The following is a 24,009-nucleotide window of genomic DNA, read 5'->3' as shown; positions in this document are numbered from 1 at the left end:
ATCCCGCTAAGCCCGTGCTCCGTGACGTGTGAACTGAAATATGAGTCCCAGCCAGTGATTAACAGACATTGGGGCACATCCATTTTCTTGGGCTGCAATACAGGATGTGGCCAGAAATGTGAATTCTGTCACCATCTGTTGGAGCTGGGTGGGGCAGTGACCCTTATCTCCGTGGCACATATTATCTGCTAATGGGCCATCTTTAAACCAGCTGGGCAATCATCTTTATCTTTTCCACAGCCCATCCTCCCTCCAGGAAGATATCATCTGCTGCTGGGCCATTGAGCCCCACTGCATGACTGATAAAATTCCATCATCCCACTGGGAGATGCTCCAGCCAGGGGAGCAGCCAAGCCTTTCCTACCCAGATAAAAACTGACATTTTGGACACCAAGGCAACCTTCTTTCCACTGGATTCCAGAGGAAAGCCAGACCTTTGCACATCATCCCTGGAGCTTCAGAGGAAACTGCACCTTCTCCAGGAGCACTGCTCCAGCTGAACCACATCTGCCACTGCAGGAGGATGCAGCCACCATTGAATGGGACTGTGCCAACACCCTGACTGACTGACGGGTGTCAGCTTGGATTCTGACTGTCAGGGTTAGGATTGTTCTTTGTAATACTGTATTTCTATTTTAATTTTCCTAGTAAAAAATTTTTATTCCTAATTCCCATATCTTTGCCTGAGAGCCCCTTAATTTCAAAATTATGATAATTTGGAGGGAGGGGTTTACATTCTCCATTTCAAAGAGAAGCTTCTGCCTTTATTGGCAGACACCTGTCCTTTAAACCAGGACATCCATCTACATCTGGGGCTCACAGCACCTTGCCTAGGATACCTGATTTCCAAAGGACAGCTCAGCTTTCTCTCCTCCCCGTGGTCTGTGTGTGTCCCTGAGCCAGCATTTCCACGAGCAGCCAGGGCAGGCAGTGAGCCATGAAACTGCACCACTTTACCTCACTCCAGGAAGAAATCACCCACTGGAGCCGGTCATTTTTGGGACAGCGGCCGAGCACACAGGTCTGCTGGGACTCAGGCTTGGGGTCTGTGCTGCACATGTCTTCAGGCAAGATTTTCACCTTGGGAGAACCAGTACTCTTGCAGTAGACATCCCGTTTCTTAATACCTCTCCCACAAGTCTTGGAGCACTGTGATGGAAAGAAATGCTTCTTTGAACTGGAGGAAATTAAAATTGGCATTATTTTTTATTTATTTTTTATTATTTTTTATTATTTTTTATTATTTTTATTTATTTATTATTATTTTTATTATTATTCTCCAGCAGAGCACAGAAAGCATGGCTAATGGGCTGTACAGCTGCCATTGTGATATAAGTAAACTTGAAATTGTATTGGTAAATAAGCAACAGTAACATCTGTGTGTCACTTCTAAAACATTGTCTTAAGTGTTCTTCATGCAAGCTGTGAACTCTCTCAGCCCCCATGCAGAACAGACAAGTAATATCTCTTTTCTGTAGATGAGGTAAGCTGGACTTGTGAGCAAAATGCTTTTGTAAGCAAAATGCTTTTGTGAGCAAAACACTTTTGTGAGCAAAATGCCTTTTTCCCTGCTCAGCATAGTTGAAAACTGGTCCTAAGCTCCCATTGCAGAATCTCCCATGGCAAGATGCTCTCAGCTATTTGTCATTTTGTCCTCACCTTGGCCTAGAGGGATGAGATTGAGGCAGAGGAAACTGCCCAGGGAATTGATACATAACTCTTCCACCAAGGGAATCTCACTACAAGACAGAATCTGATACAGACAATGGTTAGGGAGATATTTCAGTTGCCAGCTGCAGCTTAGGACGAGTCACCAGAATAAAAATGGATTGCTGAGCTGTGGTTTGCACTGCCTTACATACAGCAAAATGCCTGAATGAGCCATTTGTGATGAAATGAGGCAAGGAGCCCTGAAATAATGCTGCCAGCTTCCAACCTGCTTGCATCTCCTCCAACTGTTCTTCTACTGATAATTATGGGGCACGCTCCAAGGCAGAATCACTCCGTGTATCAAATTACAAATGTTTTAAAAAGAATCCATGAAAGCACCTTTGTGCTGGGGATGCAACAGAAATGTCTGCATGCTGAAATTCTGTGGGTTTAATCCTCCCCCAAACAAAGAAAATGATCTTTTCATTTAAAACAGCACTGATTAGTGCAGAGGGGCTGGGTTTAGATTACATGTTAGGAAGGAATTGTTCCCTGTGAGTGGGCAGGGCTGGATGGGATATTGGGAATTAGGAATTGTTCCCTGGCAGGGTGGGCAGGGCTGGGTGGGATATTGGGAATTAGGAATTGTTCCCTGGCAGGGCTGGCACAGGGTGCCCATACAGCTGTGGCTGCCCCTGGATCCCTGGCAGTGCCCAAGGCCAGGCTGGACACTGGGGTCCAACCTAAACCATTCTCTGATTCTATGATTTTACATTTTTTTTCCCCTCTTAACACCTTTAAGTCTGCCATATAACAGTTTTGAGCTGAATCTTAATACCCTTTACTGACTTGTTCAGTAGGCCTGTTCACCATATTTCAGCAGGACTGGTGAATGAATTTCTGTGGGCTTATTTGAAAACTGCAACTTGAATTTTCCACCTCATAAAGAGGAGGAAAACAGATTTTTCATAATTTTATTTATTTGTTTGTTTGTTTGTTTATTTGTCTTAGACAGAAGAAAGTTTGAAAATGTGAATGCAATTGAAGACCTGGTTTATATAATTTCTGCCACTCAGGTTTCCTCTAGACACACTGGAAGAAAAAATTCTTTTTTGAATGTTGAACTGGAGTACTGAACAGTTACTCCTCTGTTACAGGACATTACAGGGCAATCCTGTAGGGGCAGTTCATGCTCAGCTGGGAGTGCTGAGGACAAGATGTTCTTGAGCACCTAAAGAGTAGCAGTACCAAGAACAGAACATGTAAGTAACACATTTTTCAGCTGAAATCCATCTTGAATCTCACTGAATGAAGATGGGAAAATAAAATGAATGTATATCCTTTTATAAAGGTACTCTCAGCTCTCTCTTAGACCCTAGATGTGCCAGTACTTCATTTTTCCTGACATGAACAGCATCAATAGCAGTGAAAGGTGGAGCAGAGCTGAGTTTTGTGTGGTTTTAGCTCAGGTATTTCAGTGTCAGGTGTGTAAAGCAGGGTGTGCACACAGGAATTTGCCCTCATGGCAATACCTGCAGCAGCACAGCTTGCAGGAGACTTACTCTGACAAAGGCAAAAGCACAGAAGTGAGTAGTGAATTTGTAAATCACAAATTTATCACCCCAAAATCCATATACACACATGCATTAATATGCAACTCTCACCCCAAATATTTCTTCATTCCTTGACTGCCTGCTATCTCTGAGAGAAGTTAATATTCCTTGGGAAGTAATCTCATAGAGGGTTGTTAGTCTGAAGAGTACAGAGCCTTAAATTATGAATCCAGAAAGAATTATCCATCTGTTTGTATGTGCCTAAAAGAACACCACAAGCCCATTTCTGGCAAGCCCTTGTGTGCTGAAGGCTGGTTACAATGCACATTTAGTTTACATGTTTATACAAACATGGTTTACATATTATCTTCAATAAAAAAGCCACTTGCAAAGCACTGATCTCCACAAAGTTTGCACCGTTTTTCTTTTCGAGGAGAATTTTTATGCAGTATTTTCATTATGCCTGCAGATAAAAACATAAATTTTCTCCAATTACCTGAGACCAGGGGCCAGAGCTCCATTCAGGTGGGCAGTCCTGACTACTGCACACCTGTACCTGTGCTGGGGTGCTGACAGGACACAGGGAGTGGGCCACCAGCTCCTCTCTTTGGAAAGCCCTTTTCTGGACACACTGGAGGAGGCGGCTTTGCTGTCCCCCTCCACAAGACTTGCTGCATGTGCTCCATTCACCTGCTGACCAGCTTAGAGGAGGAAAGGTGGGTTAGAAACACAGCACTGCAAGCAGCTTTAGAAAATCAATACAGCCAGTCACCTATCAAAAGTGAATTATCCAGGGATCCTGCTCAGCCTGTCTCCTGGTGCACTGGTATCTGTTCAAGCAATCAAAAAGTTGCAGTTACATAATCCTGTTTTCAAAGCATGGAACTTTCTGCTCAGGATAAAATGTAAGTCACTCAACTAGAAAAGCAAGTGTTGTTTATTTATAGCTTTTATCCACTAGAACCAGCTTGCCTACAAATCTGACCTGGAATCTGGAATTCCACAGGAGCTGAAAGAGATGCTGCCATTGAGGCTGGTGGAATATTTAGAAGATATAATTAGAGATATAATTAGCTAAGATAGAATGTAGCTGAATATATACCAACTGTATTTGTGCTGAGATACACTCCACTCACACAGGGTGACAAATGTTGGCATTTCAGTCAAACCCTACTGGTCCATATTCACCAAAAAGAACTTGCTTGCTAAAAGCAGCAGTCCTGTCACTGGTGTCTTGAGAAAATGAAAAGGCTCTGAAATGCTGAGAGAGCTGGGGCTGCTCATCCTGGAAAAACAAAGGCTCCAGGGTGACCTAAGTGCAGCCTTCCAGTACCTGAGGGAAGCCTGGAAGAGAGCTGGAGGGAGACTTTTCACAAGGGAATGCACAAGGAAAAGGGGGGATGGCTTTAAGCTGAAGGAGGGCAGGTTTAGATTAGATATAAGGGAAGGAATTGTTCCCTGTGAGGGTGGGGGAGGCACAGGGTGCCCATACAGCTGTGGCTGCCCCTGGATCCCTGGCAGTGCCCAAGGCCAGGCTGGACACTGGGGCTGGAGCAGCTGGGACAGTGGGAGGGGTCCCTGCCATGGCACTGGATGAGCTTTAAGGTCCCTTCCAACCCAAAGCACACTGTGACTTTATGATTCTCTGACTCAGTGATTGACATACCCTCAGACTAATAAATCTGGCAGACAGTTGGTGCAGAATCTAAATAAAACAGAGGCAATTTAACCAGCACAAGCTGTTGGGCAATGTGTGCTCAGGCACAGGGATGCTGCAGCTCACACGTCACGTCCCTCAAGTGACACAAAGTCTCAGGGGTCATTGCCAATTGCTTGGGCTAAGCTCAGCTGGGAAATGCCAGGAGCTGCTCAGTATTTCTATTCTTGAAGCTCTGAGTGGGTCCTTGTGGGACACTTCTGCAAACATGCAACCAAGTTTTGTCCTTGGAAGCTTCCAATGTAAGACAGTAATCACAGCCAGACAGGAAAACAGAAGTGAAAAAGCAGAAGAAATTATGAATGACTAAATGATTACCCATTGAGGACTCTTATTCAAAGACCTAGCACTGAAATTAAACTGAAGATTTTTAAAGAGTTTGACAAATTTTTAGTAATTTATGTCATGGAAAAGGTTCTTGTCTCCCACCTGACCACTTGGCCTATCCTGCTTCCACAGTTTCTCATAGCATCAATCCTGTGACCTCTGAAATAGCTGCTTGCATAGTTTTAATGACAAGAAAGCTGTTTTTGTCCTGGGTGAAAGATGTACAGCATCCCATTTGCCTGTCTATTCACAGCTGCCTGAAGAACAAACCTCATTTTCATTTGTATAAATTCATAAAAAGCCTATTTTTGAAAAATGTCTTTGGGAATTAGAAGAAATCCCAGCTCTCAGTGTCTAGCAACTTCAGGAACTGCCAAAAGTACTGAAAAATGTAAAAGGCACTAATTTAAGGACAAAGAAATATTAATGTGAAAAGTCAGCCGTTATGTAATTCCAGAACACGTCAGAAGTTTCCTTTTTGTCTGATTTATAAATATTTGGGGCATTGAACTACAAACTTCTGAGAAAAGAGTTTTAATCCATTTTACAACTTTTAATTAGTCTGCCTTGATGTTTCTGACAATGGTCATTGGTGGAGTGACCAAAAGTGCTCATTTTAAGAGTTTATTCACCATAACTTGCCCTGAAAGTTCCTCTCTTCACAAAGGAGAGGGCAGAAAACCTACTTTAATGTCCTCTAGTAAACTTCCATTTTCCAAGATTATCTGGGCTGTGATCCAAGAGTATCTTTCATTAGTTCAAGTAACTAAATAATTATGACCAGATTTGGCAGCTCTGAAATCCAGCAACAGCAGTGTGCAGTGCTGGTGCCTTTCTGTGTGGGACAGTGGTTTGGTCCCACTCAGACTAATCAGCCTTTGTTCTCATGCAGCAATTATTCCTCACTGACCTTTACAAATCTGGAGCCTCTTTTATGTCCCCAAACTGACACACTTGTATCTCATCTGTCCCCTCCTTCCCCTGCCTGTTCTGCCTGGTGTATTTGGGTTTGCTTTATTTGCTGGCTATTAAACATTCTTTTGTTTCCTCCATGGTATTTATTAATCCTACTTTTTTTTTTTTTTTTTTTTTTTTTTTTTTCCTTTTTTCTGTTGGCAGTGTTGGCTTTATGGGAAATATTACATGCTGTGAGTTTCTGGGCAGATTCCTCAGCAGAGATATCCTGGCACAGTTTCACTCAGCTGAATGGCAACCTGTTAATTTAAGGCATGGTCCTACATGTAGATCCTCCATGCATTATTATATCCTAAGGATTTTAAGAATAATTAATTAATGAGTTGAACAATTTTTCCCTAGAGGTGCTTGGGGCTTTTACATCTTTTCTTTTTGTACTCTTTTTAGGGTTCAAATCATTAATTTTGTTTCAAAGCAGAAAATCATAGAATAGCTGTGACTTCAACAGGAAAACATTGTACTGTGTGTCAAAATGGATATTCAGCATTTTCACAGTAAATATATATCAGTGGATGTTCAAAATGCCTCAGGATCTCAGCCTGTCAGAAATAGAAATTTTGTGTGTGGTCAATATAAATAAATCTGATTTGGGTGGAGCTTTATAGCATAATGATGCCACATCAAAACAAAGGTAAGCAGAAAGCTTAGGCAGACTCCTGGAGACATCACAGACAATATATTCCTGTGCTCATTGGATAAAAATAGTCCTGGCAGGAGATAAGTTGAAAAGATTGTGTTTGGCTACAAAGATTACTTAAAACTGGTATTAAGCAAACCATGTGGCTAAACACAAGCTAAAGAAACTGCTGAAGCAGCAACGTGGGGCTCTCATGTCACAAGGTACCATTATTTAAACCTTATCTCTACAGTTTTGTGGTCATAGTGTGTAATTTGGCATTTGGGTTTTGTGTACTCTGCTGTACTCCTTAAACTTGCAGGAAATTCCAAACTATTACTGGAATATTTTTCAGTACGTTCAACATATTGCAAGGTATGGATTTTTAAAGTAAAATCAAAGTCACTGCAGGACATGTGCATCCTTTTGCTTTGCCCCACCATCCTCTCCTAGACTGGGGGGAAGAGGGATGCTTCCTATTACACATCATTACATGGGATATTTTATGAGCAGGCTTAGCCAACTGCTTTTACTGTTGCTTTTATCACCCCAGAGTAAAACCAGCAGATCATGCCAGGTCTGGACTCTTCCTCCATTTCTTCTGCTTCAATGCACCTTCAAGTGTATTTACTTCTCTCTGACTGAAACACTCTTAATTTTGTCAACATATTCCTTTAGAAAATCTCCTGCTCTAGAGGTTTAAATGTCTTGTCCAACATAGTACAGCTTTTCTGATCTTTAATGTAAAATTAAAATAATACTGAGGTTGCAAAGTCAGGAATCCAAAAGTGAAATAACCAGCAGAAGAAAGATGGCCACTGTGTCCTTTAATCTATCTATTTATACCCTAAGCCACATAATACTGTGTTTAATTATATGAGCACACAATTTTTGGTTTTTTTCCCCAAGGACCCCTACTTCAGCTACTGTAAATCAGTGTAAATCCCTTGGTTTTTGAATTGATTTAGACCAGCTGGGTTCTAAGTGCTTGCCTGTATGTCAAAATCTTTCTTTGCACCTTGCCTTTTTTACATCTTTTAGAAAATAAGATTGTCCACAAAGGCAATGCCTTCATATATATTTTTGTGGGCATCACAAAATTGTCTTTGCTGACAATTCATTTGGTTCAGATAGTGCTCTTCATGGCATCACAATACTCTGTGGGACATTTTGTCCAAAAATGCCCAATTGCACTGCACAAGACTCTTTTAGCCTAATCTAATATGTGGAGTCACGGGGCTGAGCTTCCACACAGGGAGAAGCACTTTCCTCAGGAGAAGGGTTCAGTGACTCTAGACCAGGAAAGGGGCAGCAGGAGCCCTGGGAAGGCTGGGTTTGCCCTGTGCCACCCCAGCATGGGGACAGAGCCCTCAGCAGCCCTTGCTTTAGGCATCAGACCCAAAACCCCTCTGGGAGCCTTGGGCAGAGCATCTTAAACTATTGCTGGTTCCTGGTTACAGAGCACGAGGGACTCATCCAGCAGGAGAACAATTCCAGCAGAAAAACAATTCCAGCAGGCACAAAAGCCAGAGAACTTACTAGGCTGGGCAGGGATGTGTGTTGCACAGTTTGGTTTCAGTTAAAGGCTTTGTCCTTGGGCCACAAAGGGAGCTGTTCACCCGTGCACGATGGTCTTCCAAACAAACTGCTTTTGCTGTAATGTGTCCTGTGGAAGTATTGGAAAAAAATACACTATAATAAACCTGTATTCGAAATATAAGAGAAAAAATGTAGTAGAGAACAATTTTAACTAAACAAGTTTAAACTCATCCTTGCTAAAAATGCACTGACTTGGACTAAATAAAACATGGGTTTATGTGGCAACATGTTTTTAACACTGATTTCCTTCTCTGTAGCACAGATACTACTGAAGTCAGATAAAACATTTTAGCTACAAACAACAGATTTGCAGACTGCTCCCCCAGCAAAAATTAGTAATTATTCAAATCCTAATTCCCTGCAGACACTATCAGTGCTTGCTTAGAGCCCTCCTCACACACTTGAAAACTACAAATAAACACGCTGTAAATTTTTACAGTGAATCTCTACAGACTCCAGAGTTGTGCAGGACAATTACAGCAATGCCTGAAGTGATTTTATAGACTTATCTTTTAACTGAGATCTATCATTCACCTCACACATGGTTCATTGGGCACAGTGATCTAATTTGGAAACAAGATTGTTTCCATCATTTTTATATCCATCCTGCAGCCCTCTAAAGGGAAGGAAGGGAATACAGCTGTCATATTTTATATCTGCAATGCTCCTGGTGGATCTCTCTTCTATAAACCATTAACTGAGATGCTGTGAAGTTCTGACAATGCACCAGCAAGGTACTCCTGAACTTCACCTGAACTTTTTGCTAATACAGGAGCATTTCCTTCAGTGCCCAGTTGTATCCTTTGGTATTACAGACTTCCCACATGCCAGCTTTCTGCTTCATTTACTTTCACTGGCAAAACATGCAAGATTTATAAAAACAAATGGGTGTCTGTGCAAGAAAAGAGGAAATCAAAGTGCATAATTAATTCCCACATTACTTCAACAGGAAGATATGATATGCATATGGGTTGACCTAAACAAAAAAGACTGACTCACTGGCAAGAATATTTTTTACTCTAAAGGCGGTACCAAGTTATTTCCTCTGTATTCTAAGTTATCAGATAAAAAAATAAGGACCAGGTGTTCAGTGTAATATGTATCAATATATATTTGCAAAATTAAAGGCAGCTGAAAATATTTGAAATCCATAAAAAAAAAAACTGAAAAAGAAGAGGCTTGGCAATGGGAAAGTCACCTACCACCACCACAGGTCACTGAGCACTCAGACTGCACTGTCACCCAGGAGTAGCTGTGTTTTCTGACAGATGTCTTGTTTTCAGTGCTGGTTTTGGCAAATGTATATTCCCAAGAAATCCCAGGATTTTTGCCTTGTAACAGGATCTGTAGAGGGATATTTGGGGTTTGGTTTTTTTTTAAAAAAAAAGGTGGGGAGGAGGTAAAAAAAGGATTCTGTCAGTCTGAAGGAAGATGAGCTAAACAAGATACACACAAAATATATGGACACATAGCATGCTTGTGAGAGAAATTTTATGGAAACCCAAAGGAAAGATCATCAAAGCAATTCCTAAACACCAAGAATTGCCTGGACCAACACCTGCAGGTCTGTAAGAGTGGGTGCAGAAACACAGTGCCCTCCTGCAAATCAGGCATCTAGCAGGGTCAGAGAAGCAGCACTGCCCTCAGCAGAGGTGGAACATCACCCCAGAGCCCCCTGCCCTGCCCTGCCTGACCCATGGGGTCCCTCTCCCATGGGAGCCCCTGGCAGGGGCTGGATTTGGGATCTGGGCATGGGAGACACCTCCTCTCTTTAGCAAGCAAAGTCCAGGCTGGTCCTGCTGGCTCTGGGTGAGGGTCCATAGTGACACAGAGTGCCCAGGCAGTGCCAAGGAGAGACCCTTTATTGCAAAACCAGCCCTTTTTCAGTTAGCCCATTACAGTTTTAAATCATAACAAACATGATTGCTGTTATGTTTGCTGTAATATATTGTTATTGTTTGTTGTAACCAACCAACCACCACACACCACACACACTATAGGTAACACAACTTGTTTTTCTACCCTCAATTCAGCTGAGTCTCTTTCCCACAGCCCTTCTCTGCTCAGCTGAAGTAAGAGACCTGAGCTGTGATTTTACCTGACCTTCCTTTGTAAGGTGTTACCTATATGCAACATCTAGCACAGAGGAAGCTTCTGCCCACCAAGCAGGACTCAAATCTTTCCTGGCAGAACCTTTAGCACAGCAGCAGCACAGCTGCTCTTGAGGTTCTTGAGGCTGAGGGCATAAAACACAAATCTCTTTCTTGTAAAAAACTCTTTTCTATGCAGACTGGGAATAAATGTTGTTTGTAAGACCCTCAGCAGGAATTTCTCTCATGGTGATTGAAGCTGATAAAGCTTCAGTGCAGAAGAGAACCTGTCCTTGGGTGTCTACAGAGGCAAAAAGGATTGGAAAAATCTTTTATTCACTATTTCAGCATAATGTGTTAGAAAATTTATAGAAAGTGTGATTACTGACTATAATAACAATCTCTGTCATTTAACTCAGGGAGCCCAGCTCTCAAGGGTGTACTATTTTAGTGGTGAATTATACTGGAGTTTTCATTCACTGTATTCATTTCAAGACTGAATTATAATCACTGCAAGATGCATGAACATCTGACACATACCTAAATTTGGGGAGAAATTTCTACTCAACAGCACTTATTTTAGAAACTTTTGGCAGCAAAGTGCATTTATATCCACACTTAGTAGAAACAGTGTGGGAGTTTACAGTTACAGAGCTCTAATGAGTTTTAACTCTTCACCAATATGGATCTTGTCACAGTAAAATAAAGAGCAGGTGCAGTGAACCTCAGTTCCTAAATATGCTTTTTGATAAGCATTAGTATTTCAAGTACAATTCAAGTCTATGTTAATAATTGCCATTCAAAATATTAATAACTTATCAGTGAAGTTTACATAATGATTGACCTGAGCACTTAAGCAATCCATGCAAGTAGAACTGATCTCTGTAGAGACTGGTTTCATAAAATAGCAACAAACCCACATTTATGTTGTTTAAGACTAAAGAATATAATAACATTTTGAAATGTAGCCAAGGGTTTTAAGGTATTCTGAAAATGTGCCTATTGGAAAACAGAAATTGCCCATGACAGTGAAAATTCAGACCAAATTTACATGACCTGCCGCTCAATAATGTTGAACACATAGGATCTGGTCTGCTCAGTGTCTATTTTTCTAGAAGAAAGGAAAATGGATGCTATCATTTCTATTTTTAGTAGCCAAAGATTTGGTTTCAGTCAGGGAACCTCAATAATGATCCAAACTGAGAATGCAGCAATTAGGGCTGCAAAAGGCAAATACTTCCAAATGAATTGTAGAGTATGTGCCTTCTCCTGGGAGGATCCAGATTAGAAACACTTTCAAGCACAGCTAAATCCAGTATTTCATGTGAATATTTTCAGCTATCCAAGCTTAATTCATGAGCACCTTAGAATACCTGTGAGGTTATGGAAGAAACAGATCTGAGAGTGATTACTGAGCTCTATTTTAAATGAAAATTCTTGGCAGAAGTAGGATTACCAGATCTGCTGGTAGATGCAAACTATTTCACAAGAACAGGTTTAAACAGAATACTCTGAAATCAGGAAACATGAGAACTGAGGCTGCTGTGCAGCTCCTCTCTGCCCTGCACAGCTGCACCCCAGATCTCAGCATCACTTATGGCTCCCTGGGAAACCTCCACAGGGTCCAGAGCTCTCAGCACATGGGGCTCACTGATGGACATCTCACAAATCTTCTATATTTCACTGTTTTTTATATTCCCTTCCTCAGTGTGTGCTTCTGTGCCCTATTTGCTGTACTCTATTCAAACCATTCCCAGTGTAATTTTTTTCAGGACTTTTCTTTTTGCCTGGGTTATTCATCATTATTTGAAGTAAATGTGATAAGATTTAACAGCCCCTTGAAATGAAGGAAAACATCTCTTCTGAATGGAATACAGGATGTATAATGTTCAACCAAGCTTTCATCAGGAATGCAGTACTACTGCAAAGTTGCAATTTTGCCAAAATAACATTTTTATTTTTAAAAATCTATCAGACTGCTGACAGCAAAAAGTCCAACTGTTAGAACAGCTGTTCTAGAGTTTGAATATTGAACCCCAAGTCCACTGGCATTACAGATAAAACAGGCTGCAATAACGTGCTCACTCTATTCTTCTCTCAAGGACAAAGTGAGACAAATATCTGAAGCATAAAGCTTCAGAACATGTGCTTCAGAAAATAAATGCAGAATATTAACTGTAGTAAGAACTGAGCCCTTTAATATTATTCTTCATTTAAAACAATTCCTTCCCTGGTTATTCTTACAGACCAGACCTCAAAATATATTAATTTACATTTACTCATCCTCCAGGTCTAAGGTATTAGTACAGATCTCAGCATCTTAGGCAGGCAGAAACACTTTCTCCCATTTCAGTAGGAGCTCTGTGTTCCTTCAAGTGCTGAGGCTGAAATTCTGTCTGGCCTTTTAATAAGTTGTGTCAAAGGAGGAGGAGGTTTTGTCCATACCACATGTAAGGGTTAGTCCCCATCTCATTTGATTCTGACAACTGCCATAAAGCTGCGCTGTGCCAGTGGCCAAAAAGCAGCAAAGTTTAAAACTTTTCTAATAAAAATATCTTGAAGCATTAGGCTGAACATTTGTCTTCTGAAAGTGCTCTTTGTGACAGTGGAGGCAAGGAACAGATGGAATGCATTCTGAGCTCAGAGCAGGAAAGGGGGAGCAGGAGAAGGTAAGGGTGGCAGCTTGACTCCAGGGCTCTGCTGGTGCTTCAGCAGAGTGGAGGGAATGATGTGGGGTGGGTCAGAACAGGACCCACGAGAATGCATCCACTCAGAGATCAGCCTCAAACAGAGCAGGAGCTCACAGCCAGGGAGTGCCTGGGGTAAACCCTGCACACCAGGCAAGCTGGGCCATACACATTCTAACACCCTGGGCTACACCCCCTCTTTGCACGTTGGGAAGCAGCCACAACTCCAACAGGCAGGAGAAGGGAACTTGCTCTCCATTTCCTGGCCAGCAGCCAAAGCCAGAGCCCCTTCCCACCCAGCAGAGGGAATGATCACCAGCCAGGGGCTGCATCACTGCCTCTCCTCCTGTATCATCACAGCTACCCAGAAAAAGGGCAAAATCCAACTATGGAACAGTACTGGAGACAAAAATATTGCAGGGCACACCAAAAAAAATTAAATATATGCTTTGAAGCCCCTGGCACTCAGCTGAACAATAGTACACAATGTATAATGTCTGAGTTTTCACCAGGAATGCAATAGCATTGCAAAGCTGCAATTTTGCCAAAGTAACGAGCACATAAAAAGTTTTCTGTTGTATTTTCAAGCATTCATTATAAAGCCCCTTCTTAACAACCCAATAACTGAAGTCTGCATATTCAGCCAAGTTATCAGACCTACAAATTTGGAAAGACCTCCAGCACTAGTCTACTTAACTGGACACATTCCAGCATCTTTTCAGCCAACTGGCATTTGCTCCCAAATTTACAGCTGGCAAACAACCTCCTTAAACATTTCCAGTTCCTCCACAGAGCTGTTTAATGTCTACCTTTAACACACCAACCACCTGACTTCAGACACAACACTCAGCAGCTCTGACCGCAGGGCGCAGAGTTATAAAATTTACAGCTCCTTGAGCTGGAAAACCACAGGCTCTGGGGCTGGAATCTGCTGGATCTATTCCGAAGAAAAGGAACTGTGGCTTTAGCTAACGGCACAAAATGTTAAAACAATGGATAAATTGAACTCTCCTGGGTAAAGAACCTTTTCCCTTTGCTGCTAATTTTCATGTGAAAGCTAAACCAATAAATTCTCCAAACTAGCTGTGCATCTGCTCCTTTGTTTGAGATTTTCTTTTTCTCATGGCCATCCTAAGTTTCTAATATAATACTCTATTTTGCAGGTCAAATTTTTAGAGTCTACTAATACTGCTTGGTTATGACTGACTTAGTGCTTTCCAGTATTCTTTTATTGTAAGATATGCATGTGAAGTTATTTGCAGCACACTGAATTTAGAGAGATTAATTGATACAATCTATGTTCCTATTCCTTCCACAACGTTTTTATTCTATGTTTAGGAAAGAATTCTAATGCCTGGCTTGTAGAGGGCTGAAAAAAAAGCCTCATTATCTCTGTGGAGGAGGACTAACAGACATTTACAAATCACTTACAGAGTGAAGCTGAGCATAGAGGAAAACATCCAGGTAAAAAGGACTTTTCATCTGCACACATTCTGCATGTGCCCAATTCACAAAATGGGCATGAGCCCAAACTCTGAATCCCAGCATCCACAGTGCCTTTGATCTGCATCTACACTGCAAACATCATCTACACTTCCTGGGTCACTCCCATGCTTTGGAAGTCTTTGATAATTTCTTTGGGGGTGTACCAATCTGCAGAGAGGGCAGACAGAGCGGTCTGTGAGAAGCCTGGCTGTGCTCTGCTTGAGACCTGCAGTTCTCATCCATGGGGATCTACATGCTGTTTAATAAAACTGTAACATCCAATATCCTAAGCCACATTCTCTGCTCGAACAAGATTAATTCCATGGACTTCTATGAATTTATTCTGGTATATCTAAGCATGCAGCATATGGTTCTGGTGGAAAAGTGTTTAAAACAAGTTTTAAAACTAGTCTGTTGTCTCGAATGGGCAGTTATTGGATGGGATCCTTGACAGTGGCAGCACCAAGGCTTCAAAGAGAAGTGGGAGAACACCTGTTTGGAAAGCAGTAGAGGAAGAATTACCCACTGGGTACTTAAGCCAAACCTTAAAACAAAAGGGGTTTTATCTCTTCAGTACTTCTAAAATAACTTTAAACACAGTCCTAACTAAAAGCTTATGACAAACTACTGTTTTTCAAGTCCACTAAGGTCATTAAAAGGAAAAAAAAGAAAAAAAAAGTAAAAAAAAGTATCCTTGAAAGAGTCCTATATGATCTCATTTCTACTTCAGCTGTTTCAAATTTATCTTCCATTGTTATTGTGCTCCATTTTTTCACTGTTCACATGCTAAATGTACAACCTTCAGGGATGCTGTCCAGCTAATCTCTCCTCACTACAGGAGAACTCTTTTATCCATTGTACTGAGTCAACATCTGTATCTTATAAGTACATCTTGGGTCTCTTTAGCCTACTTTCTCTTCAGGGGAAATCAGTACAAATTTATCATCTAGTAGCTAATAATAAATGTAATCCTTTATAACTGCAACTTGGCTTTCTCCCAGTGGCAGCTACATCATCAGTAAAGCCATTCCACCTGGCCTCCCTTCTCCTGTTTTCCCCTATTGATAAAGAGGAAGTGATTTACTGGATTTAATTAGACATGTTCCTGCCTTGAAGCTCCATTCACCTTCTCTTCCTGTGGATGTCTGCCTCTTTACAAAGCATCCTTTCCATCTGTTACTTATTGATGTTAAAATAAACTCTCTTTATTTCACAAAGATGTCACAATTTCTTGATCTAATGTTTCACCAAGTTTGAGGATCCTTCAGTGAGGATACTCATCCTGGAAAATTTTGCTTTCTCCAGTTTTATTTGACTTCTCAAATCAGTAAATTCTTCCTTCATCTGCTTATTGATAGAATGGAACACAAAATTACAAAATTCCCATGTTTTTAAATTACTTCCTCAGTCCCTGGCCATGCAGCCTTTTTCATGCATTTCACATAAATTTTTGCTTCTTGTGTCCTTTCAGAATCTTTCCCAGAATTTGAGTGAGTTGTGGAGAGTGACTGAGTATTTCACCAAATAAATGTCCCCAGAGAGCCCCACATGTGACAGAGCCCTGTGAGGGTTCTCCTTCCCCAAAGGATTTTCAGCAGCTGGTGGTGCCCACTGGCAGCCCTTGTTTGCAAAGCCAGATAATTAATGATAAATATACTGTTTCTCTTCAAGTTAAATATCTTTCAGTTAGCAGAAAAACACTGAAAATATCCTTAAACTGGAGGAACTGACCTTGGATTACCTAGGTGGATTACCTAGGTCCAAATAACAGATAAATGAGCTGAAGGTATTCAGCTACATTTTTTAAAAATCCAGCAGATTTCTACTTAAGATGAGAAAAAGTATGCTACAAAAATTATATTTTCAAAAGCTGGTATTATTTTTTCATAGTTGATTAGCATCTATCATATTTTTACCCCTCTGACCATTGACCATTATTTCATGTAATCTAAAATGGGTCATTTTAGTGACTGTCTTCTGAATCCATGAATATTTTACATTTCTGCTTTTACAGGGTTTTGAAAAACATAATCACCAAAAATATCAGTAATGTTAACTGATACACAAATTCTGAAGGACATCAGTTTACTGGGTTTTTCCTTCCCCCCCTCTGAAATCAATTCCTGAACAATCCAGAAGGGAACCTGATGAATCCTAAAACCTCATCATTCAGTCACCCTTCCAGCAGTTGTGCTCAGGAAATACTAGTCATATATATTAATTCCACATTCATCTCACAATGTTCTCCTCTTCAAAAAATATCTGGCCACTACAGTTTGTACTTTTTGTCCCACAACCCAGTTAAATTACAGAGTCACTACTGTTTGCCCTTTTTAGTATGATTCATTCCCATAATTACATATCTATAATGCATAGAAGTATAGATATGGAGGGGAGGGTTTGGTGAATTTCTAGGGTAAATAAGACAAGCACTTCATGTCTTTTTCTGGTCTCTGACCCATTTTTGGATAGTGTTGAGGACTGCAATGTCTGATGAAATGATACGTGCTCAGCTGAACTACTGAAAAGCCTGACAGAGAAGCAGATGCATAGGAACACACTGTACAATAAAATAGAAATACAACACATCTCATAGAACTGCAAGGCTGAACTTGTGGTGTGCAAGACAATGAGAAATGCAAAGATCTTTTTTTTCTTATTTGCATCTCCTTCTGCTCTCTCAATACATGCTTCAGATGTCTCTTTCAAGAAAATATTTTGGAGGATGACTGCATTTCAAAGGAAGTGATTGCCTTGAGCACAGACTTGCCAGACCTGTCTGGTCCCATCCTCTCCTGGGAATGTTGCTTGGAGGACGTGCACAGCCTGAGCCTCCTGGATACCTGCTCTGCATGCAGAAACAAAGGCAAAAACCTGCACCATTTCAGCCACCACACAAACCTCTATCAAAATTATAACTGCAGAATGAAATGGGCACAAGCTGTGTTGATCTGGCATTCAGTCATAGGTGAATGGCAATAAATACAGCTGCAAAAACTTCTATTTTCTTCTATTTTCTTCTATTTTTTATTATTCTGAATAATAAAAGCCCCTGTATTATACATACAATTTATCCAAGCCCTTGATACCTGCAGTGCACCATTTCACAAGGGCTCACACTGAATTATTATGAAAAACAACAGCCCTAATCTGGAAAAGAAGTATTAAATAGCTTTGGGATACAGCCTAACTAAAACATTAAAAATTTAAAAATCTAAAGATTACAGGTAGAAGTTGAGGTCCAAACCCTGGGAAACCCTATCTTAAATAAAACTAAACTAGTTGAATAAAGAATAGCAGCAGAACAGTTTTGTGTGCTTCTTTGAAAATTATAGGTGAGATAAAAATGAAAATGAAGCTACACTGAAGTATGCTTAAACACTCATTTTCTTCAGCCTACTATCAGTTTCTGGTATTTAGAACTGAAGTAGGATTTGTTTCACTATTATGGCTGCAAGTAGACACTCAGCAATATGTTTCTCAAAGCATATTTCTTCAGTTTTCTGGCTTTGCTGCTTCTTAGAGTCACTGGTAAGTTATAAATAATGCAAATCTCTGAGCAGAAAATTCTGCTTTTTTTTCAGAATTCAGCTTGTTGAATGTTGCTTAAATTACTAAAGGGAAAAATAACCATCTTAAATTAAGTTCATAGATATGTGTAATTAGAGAACACATATTTTTAGTCATTAGAATCCCCAGCTACCAATGCCAATGGTGTAGGTATTTCAATAAAAATACAAAGGAAGCTTAAATAAGCTCTGAAAGGAGCAACAGCCTCCAGTTAAATGTTACATCTTAATAAAACTGCTTAGCATAATTTGAAAGGATGAAAATAGAAGTGTTATTTGGCATTAATTTCTCTTATTTAATCTTTATTCTGCAAAGTATGTGCACGATATGCACATACTGTAGGCGATTTATTATTCACACTTCAGCTCCAAAATAATAACACAGCTCAAATCTACTTTTGGGTTATGACAAATAAGATTCCTGGGAGTTCAGCTTAACATTTCACAGTATTTGTAAGTGTGGTTGTTTTGGTGTAAGGCAGGTGATTTGCAGAGAGGGGAGCATGTCTGCAGCTTGTGGCCCAAACTGATCAGACTAAAGGAAGATCCCTATGAGCACACACACACCCAAAATGGAAATTCCTCAATGGAGAAAGATGCTGCAAAAGGCACTGTGAATTGGGATGGCAATTTGTAGAAAGACAAACCTTAGCCCATGTCAAACTGCCTGCTCTAAAACTTGTGTTCACCCTAAAGAGTTTCACCCTGCCCATGGTCCAGGCCCTTCAGGACAGGCTTCAGTCCCTTACTCAGCCAGCAAAGCTCTGCAGTGTTCCAAAAGCACACTTCACTGGACACACCTCAAAGTATATACTTCATGTCCCAGTCTGTGCTTGCTCTTTCCTGGTTTAACAGGCCCAAGCTGGGCAAGGGAGAGGATTCCAGAGACTGGGATATGGGATGGGGGCAAGGACAGCAGGATGCTGCCTCGGGCAGGGGCACAGGGGGCACAGCACTCCCCAGGGCACTGCCCGTTCCACAGTGATGCTGGAAGGGGTGGGAAGGAACTGAATCCCTACTTGGAGGGATCCTTCCTTCTCCCAGGGAAGGAAGGGTTCATCAAAGCAGACTTAACAGCTGAGTTACAAAGCCAAAGACCTGCTAGACTAACAAAGGCAAACTAATGGAGCTAACAGGAAGCAAAGCCCTGATTCAGCCAGAAATGGCCCCTCAGATGTTCTGATGCATTTTAAAAGGAAATCTAGCTAAGCAACCTAATGCAGGAGGAGATTTTTCTTACAGCAGCAGTAGCACAGGCCAATTTCAAAACTGTAAAAGTTGAACTAACCATGTAAGTAGCAAGTTTCCTTTCTGCTTACAATAGTTTCAACACAGGACGTCTGGCAAACAAAGTAGGTGACACAAATTTCATTTGAGATGAACACATATAATAGAATAACTGAACTAACAGAAATTCATTCTGCAGGAACCTGTGTATGGTATTTTGACTGCGTTCCAAGGTGGATGTGAAAATGTCTCCACTCACCTGCAGTTTCAGAAGCATTATTTGTACCTGTAACAACAGAGCATTGACATAATGGCACCTTTAATTTTGACCTTATTGGATTTCATTGTATGCCATGTATGGGAGGCATTTAAAATTTCCATCAGCACTGTGCAACTCAGAAATTATGCTATAGGGTGTTTCATGCACCTTCCTTTTCACTGAGTTTGTGAGAGTTTGTTGCATTTTAAGGCTATAGGAGCAGTGAAAAGAGTAATGCAACATAGTTCCTCATGCAATAGAGAAGCAAATGAGAGAAAGAGCTTTATTTAAACTACACATATATATAGGGTAGTACATGAAAAACAATATAGAAAAGACTCATTGTTGGGGAAGATGAAACAGGAAAATCTTACAAATATGAATGCTCAGATTCTGGGAATACAGAAACCATGAACGAGATTGAAATGAAACCCACTTTTGAGATACCAAGCCTTAGTTACTGAATTACCATGAAACAATGGGATAGCCATCTTGGGGTAATCCCCTCCTGATAGAACAATGCCTTCTGCTAGATGGTGGGTCTAAGGTCAGAGAAAACTTGCTAGGGTCCAAAGAGTAGTTTTTAGAAGTTTAAAGTGTAACACACTATGGTAATGTAAGGATTCTTATAGGCTGTATGTAAATGCTATAGAATTGTATCTTGTGTTAGATTGGTTCTTGGAAATTAGAATATTCATCATAGAAAAAGATTTATTGTATTGTAAATGGGAAATCGCTCTCTTTACTTGCTCTCTTACTCTTACTGCTACCACCCCTCTCTTATCTCCCTCTCTCCCTCTCTCTTACCCCTTTGCCCTCTCTCTCACTCTCTTGCTTTTACTCTTTCTAACCCCTCTTGCTCTCTCTCCCTTCTTCTCTTACCCCATTGCTCTTTCTCTAACCCCCTCTCACTCCTTGTCGTACTCTGTGCTGCAGCCACCAACACTCAGTAGGACTCCATGTACTTTCACTCTTTCAATAAATGTATCAGTAACTTTTAGCTAATACAGACTGAATGAGTTTTGTCCTTGATGACCGTCTATCCCAACACAAAGACTCCCGCAACTCATTGGTGCAAGAAGGCAACACCTCTCTGAAAACATGCTTTCTGTAAAATACCACAGACACTCACACGGCTCTCACACACCCTGCAGGTGCATAATCATTGCTGTAATTTCTTGACCTTGTAAAGCCTTTCTCAAGGCTTCAAGGCTGCTTTTTTTTCTGGCTCCCAGCAGCATCCAACAACAACAGTTTACCAAACTTCAGAGCCCAATAAAGCAGGGAAAGGCCTTTCAATCGCGCACGACCACACAATTAAGTCTGAACGCTACCGTGACTCAACAGCACCCTTTAATCTCTCTGAGAGCCCCAGCTCAGAGCTGAAGCTGTCGTTACCAATTCCATAACGGGCATCAGGGCAAGAACAAACACAAGCCAGGCTTACTTCAAAGACCAGCGTCTCGTTGGTGGGTCCCGCCGCGTAGAGGCTCTCGGGGTGGCTGAAGGAGCGCTGGTAATCAAACACTGTCCCAGCAAAAGGGAACTTCCCTGGCCAGTCGATGGTCCAGTCCCCAGTCAGGTAGTACCTGCTGGCCAGGCTGCGCACGGCCAGGTAGCTGGGGGAGACGTGCATCTCCTGCAGCTGGATGCTGCGCGCGCCCGCCGGCACCGTCACCACCGCGTAGTAGTCTGTGGGGACAGCAGCAGCAGCCCGTTGGCAGCTGGCACACACACAGCTGGCACACACACAGCTGGCCCGTCTCCTGAGCCAGCCTGAACATCAGCACAGCTCTTCTGACTCGTTTTCACCAGGAAACACCAGTTCTGATTACAACACCCACCCCTCCATTCAGCCTCTAATCAGAGTAACTCTGAAGTATTTCAATTCTTTAATTTTTTTCCTTGTGATTAAAGGCAAGAAAAAGCAACTTCACCTTAGGAAAATGCAGAACACACTGATGGTGGCTGCACTGTAGCTTTCCCTGCAGTTGGAAGGTGTTGCTGCCAGCCACAAGGGCTTTGAGGTGAGGTGCACTAGGATGCAGAGTCTCCACAAAGCCCTGGGTACCAGAGCATCTCCCTGCTGCCAGCCAAGGCTGCATGACTGCATTCTGGACAATTTCCTGACCTTTATTACTGCAGTAGGACACGTATTATGACCAACAGCAAACAGATCCTCAAAATACCCCTGTGGGTACTGAAATCTTTTCTGCATTTTATGCCTGAAAAACTGCAGGACATTGAGGTTATTTCCCAAGAAGCCTGTGACAGTCCACTAAGGAAAAGTCCACCTCCCAGTGCCTGGATCTTCCACTGAAACAGCTGGACAGCTTCCAGACAACTTAATTTGAAAATGGACATGGAAATACTGTCATGTTTGGCATTATGCTGTGTATTGCTTTTTATATGTTCCACAGTCCCATCCCAGTCAGAGCTGCTGACAGCTATTTTTTAACTTGCCTGAATCCCTCTCTTTTAAGAGGAAATTCACAGTAAAGGGAAAATGTGGCTTAAGAAACAAGAGGATTGTTTAACTGACCAAGACTTATGCTCACAGCCTTCTTGTTACCAAGAAACAGGAGAAATGTGAACTCTCCTCTCACTCTCCCTGTGATTTTCAACTCACATCTGGACCCTCAGCCACTGCCTGGATGAGCAAGGGTCATATATATTACATGGGGACACAGCAGTGCAGGGAGTTGATGATCATGGGGAACAGTTTTCCTTACCATTAGCTTTGTGCTGGATCAAGTATTGGCCTTTAAAGAACTTGCACGTTGAATTATCTCCTTTACAAACTCCACAAGCATCCAACACAGCTTTGGAACCAAGTCCATGATCACATCCTACTTGCTGCAACCAAAAGGCACAAGTGAAGGACTCAGACAAAACGGAATTTAAAGAAACAGCTGCATTTTCCCTAAAGGAGTCAATTGCCCACTTATTAAAAAAAAATATATAGACATTAGGATTGTAAGAAACTTAATTTTATCTTACTTCACATATTCCATCAATACAAACATCATAATTATTTGGAGAACACAGAGTTCCATCCTTCACTTTGCTGGACATTGCAAAGAAAAAGTCAAAGTCTTCAGCTGTGCAGTACAATTTACATCTGTCTTCCTCTGGGGAGAGAGAAAACAAACAAACAAACAAACAAACACAAGAGAAGGAAGCATTAGCAGACCTGCAGTGTTAAAGAGATAAAAAGCATCTTGGCTGTTGTTTCCTCCTGTGTTCTAGAAGATAAGGATGAACTCTGCATGGTGACAACTTAGGACACCAGAATGTAGCTTTAATGAAAATATAGCTAAATAGAGTAGTTTATATTTTGCTTTTTTAAAAGCACTCATGGGTTTGCTTGTCCACACAAAGAATTAAGAATTCAAAGTCAGTGCCTTAGCTCTAATGCTGCACCCTGTTTTCAGTTCCACTGCTTCACAGACTCAAATTTCATTTTTATTAAGAGAAATGGGAGAATGCAAACATTTTATTTGAAGTTTATTTAAAATTTGGGGAAAGGGATAATACAGCACAAATGACCAGTTCAGCTGAAAGCTAGAACTGCAGCCAGACTTCCCCCTAAAAAAAGTATTTTTTCTCCAACAAATCCCAACCATTGTTAAATTTCTCCTTACACATGGGTGGTGTGTTATGCTTATAAAGGGCTGAGTAATTCTGCATAGACAAAACCAGTCATGAAATTGTAAATATTATTACAACTGCTGAAACGCAGAGTTTTAATACAAATTTAAGTGGAACAAATGAAACAGTTTTTAAGAACATGAAATTGGATTCAAAAGAGAATCATTTTATTGTTTAATCAGCAGCTGGATTTCCAGTAGTTCCTTCTACAGAGGCAAAGCATCTGCAGCAATTTTGAAAACCAGATCATGCTTTTCAGAACTATAAATGTAGGTCTTGGGGGAGCTTTTACATGGAGACATCTTGCTTTTGAAAATAACGCCCCTTGTCTCTAATTTTACTCCTCCTTTTCTAAGCATTGCCCCTGCATTTAAAACCAATGTAGGCCACCTTAATTTCTATTAAATAAGATGTATTTTTGACCTATTATACAACATCCACTGCTACATGCTGTGAAACTATATTACTTCTTTCCTCTGTTCACACTGCCTGTTATACATTTTTAAATACCCATGGAAATGTCCACAAAGACTTTTGAAGAAAATATAATCATGCTACAAAGGAAAGTCACATGTATGTTTATACTTCTATTTAATTATACACA

General features: G+C 41.1%; 1 protein-coding gene across 2 annotated transcripts in view; it reads right to left on the bottom strand.

Moving 5' to 3' along the window:
- The window catches only part of ADAMTS18 (ADAM metallopeptidase with thrombospondin type 1 motif 18), an 85,557-nt gene that overhangs the window by 6,959 nt on the left and 54,589 nt on the right, over positions 1 to 24,009 (bottom strand). For both annotated transcript variants that reach the window (XM_056500887.1, XM_056500888.1), the window contains exons 14-20: positions 22,755 to 22,885; positions 22,487 to 22,610; positions 21,202 to 21,446; positions 9,640 to 9,781; positions 8,378 to 8,504; positions 3,700 to 3,904; positions 958 to 1,149 (exon numbers count right to left, since the gene is read on the bottom strand). In XM_056500887.1, coding sequence (XP_056356862.1) covers positions 958 to 1,149; positions 3,700 to 3,904; positions 8,378 to 8,504; positions 9,640 to 9,781; positions 21,202 to 21,446; positions 22,487 to 22,610; positions 22,755 to 22,885 — 1,166 coding nt within the window. The remainder of the gene's footprint in view (positions 1 to 957; positions 1,150 to 3,699; positions 3,905 to 8,377; positions 8,505 to 9,639; positions 9,782 to 21,201; positions 21,447 to 22,486; positions 22,611 to 22,754; positions 22,886 to 24,009) is intronic.

Source organism: Oenanthe melanoleuca, chromosome 11 (genome assembly GCF_029582105.1).
Source record: "Oenanthe melanoleuca isolate GR-GAL-2019-014 chromosome 11, OMel1.0, whole genome shotgun sequence".
Taxonomy (NCBI): Eukaryota; Metazoa; Chordata; class Aves; order Passeriformes; family Muscicapidae; genus Oenanthe; species Oenanthe melanoleuca.
The sequence above is the reverse complement of the archived record's forward strand: the minus strand, read 5'-3'. Positions and strand labels throughout refer to the sequence as shown.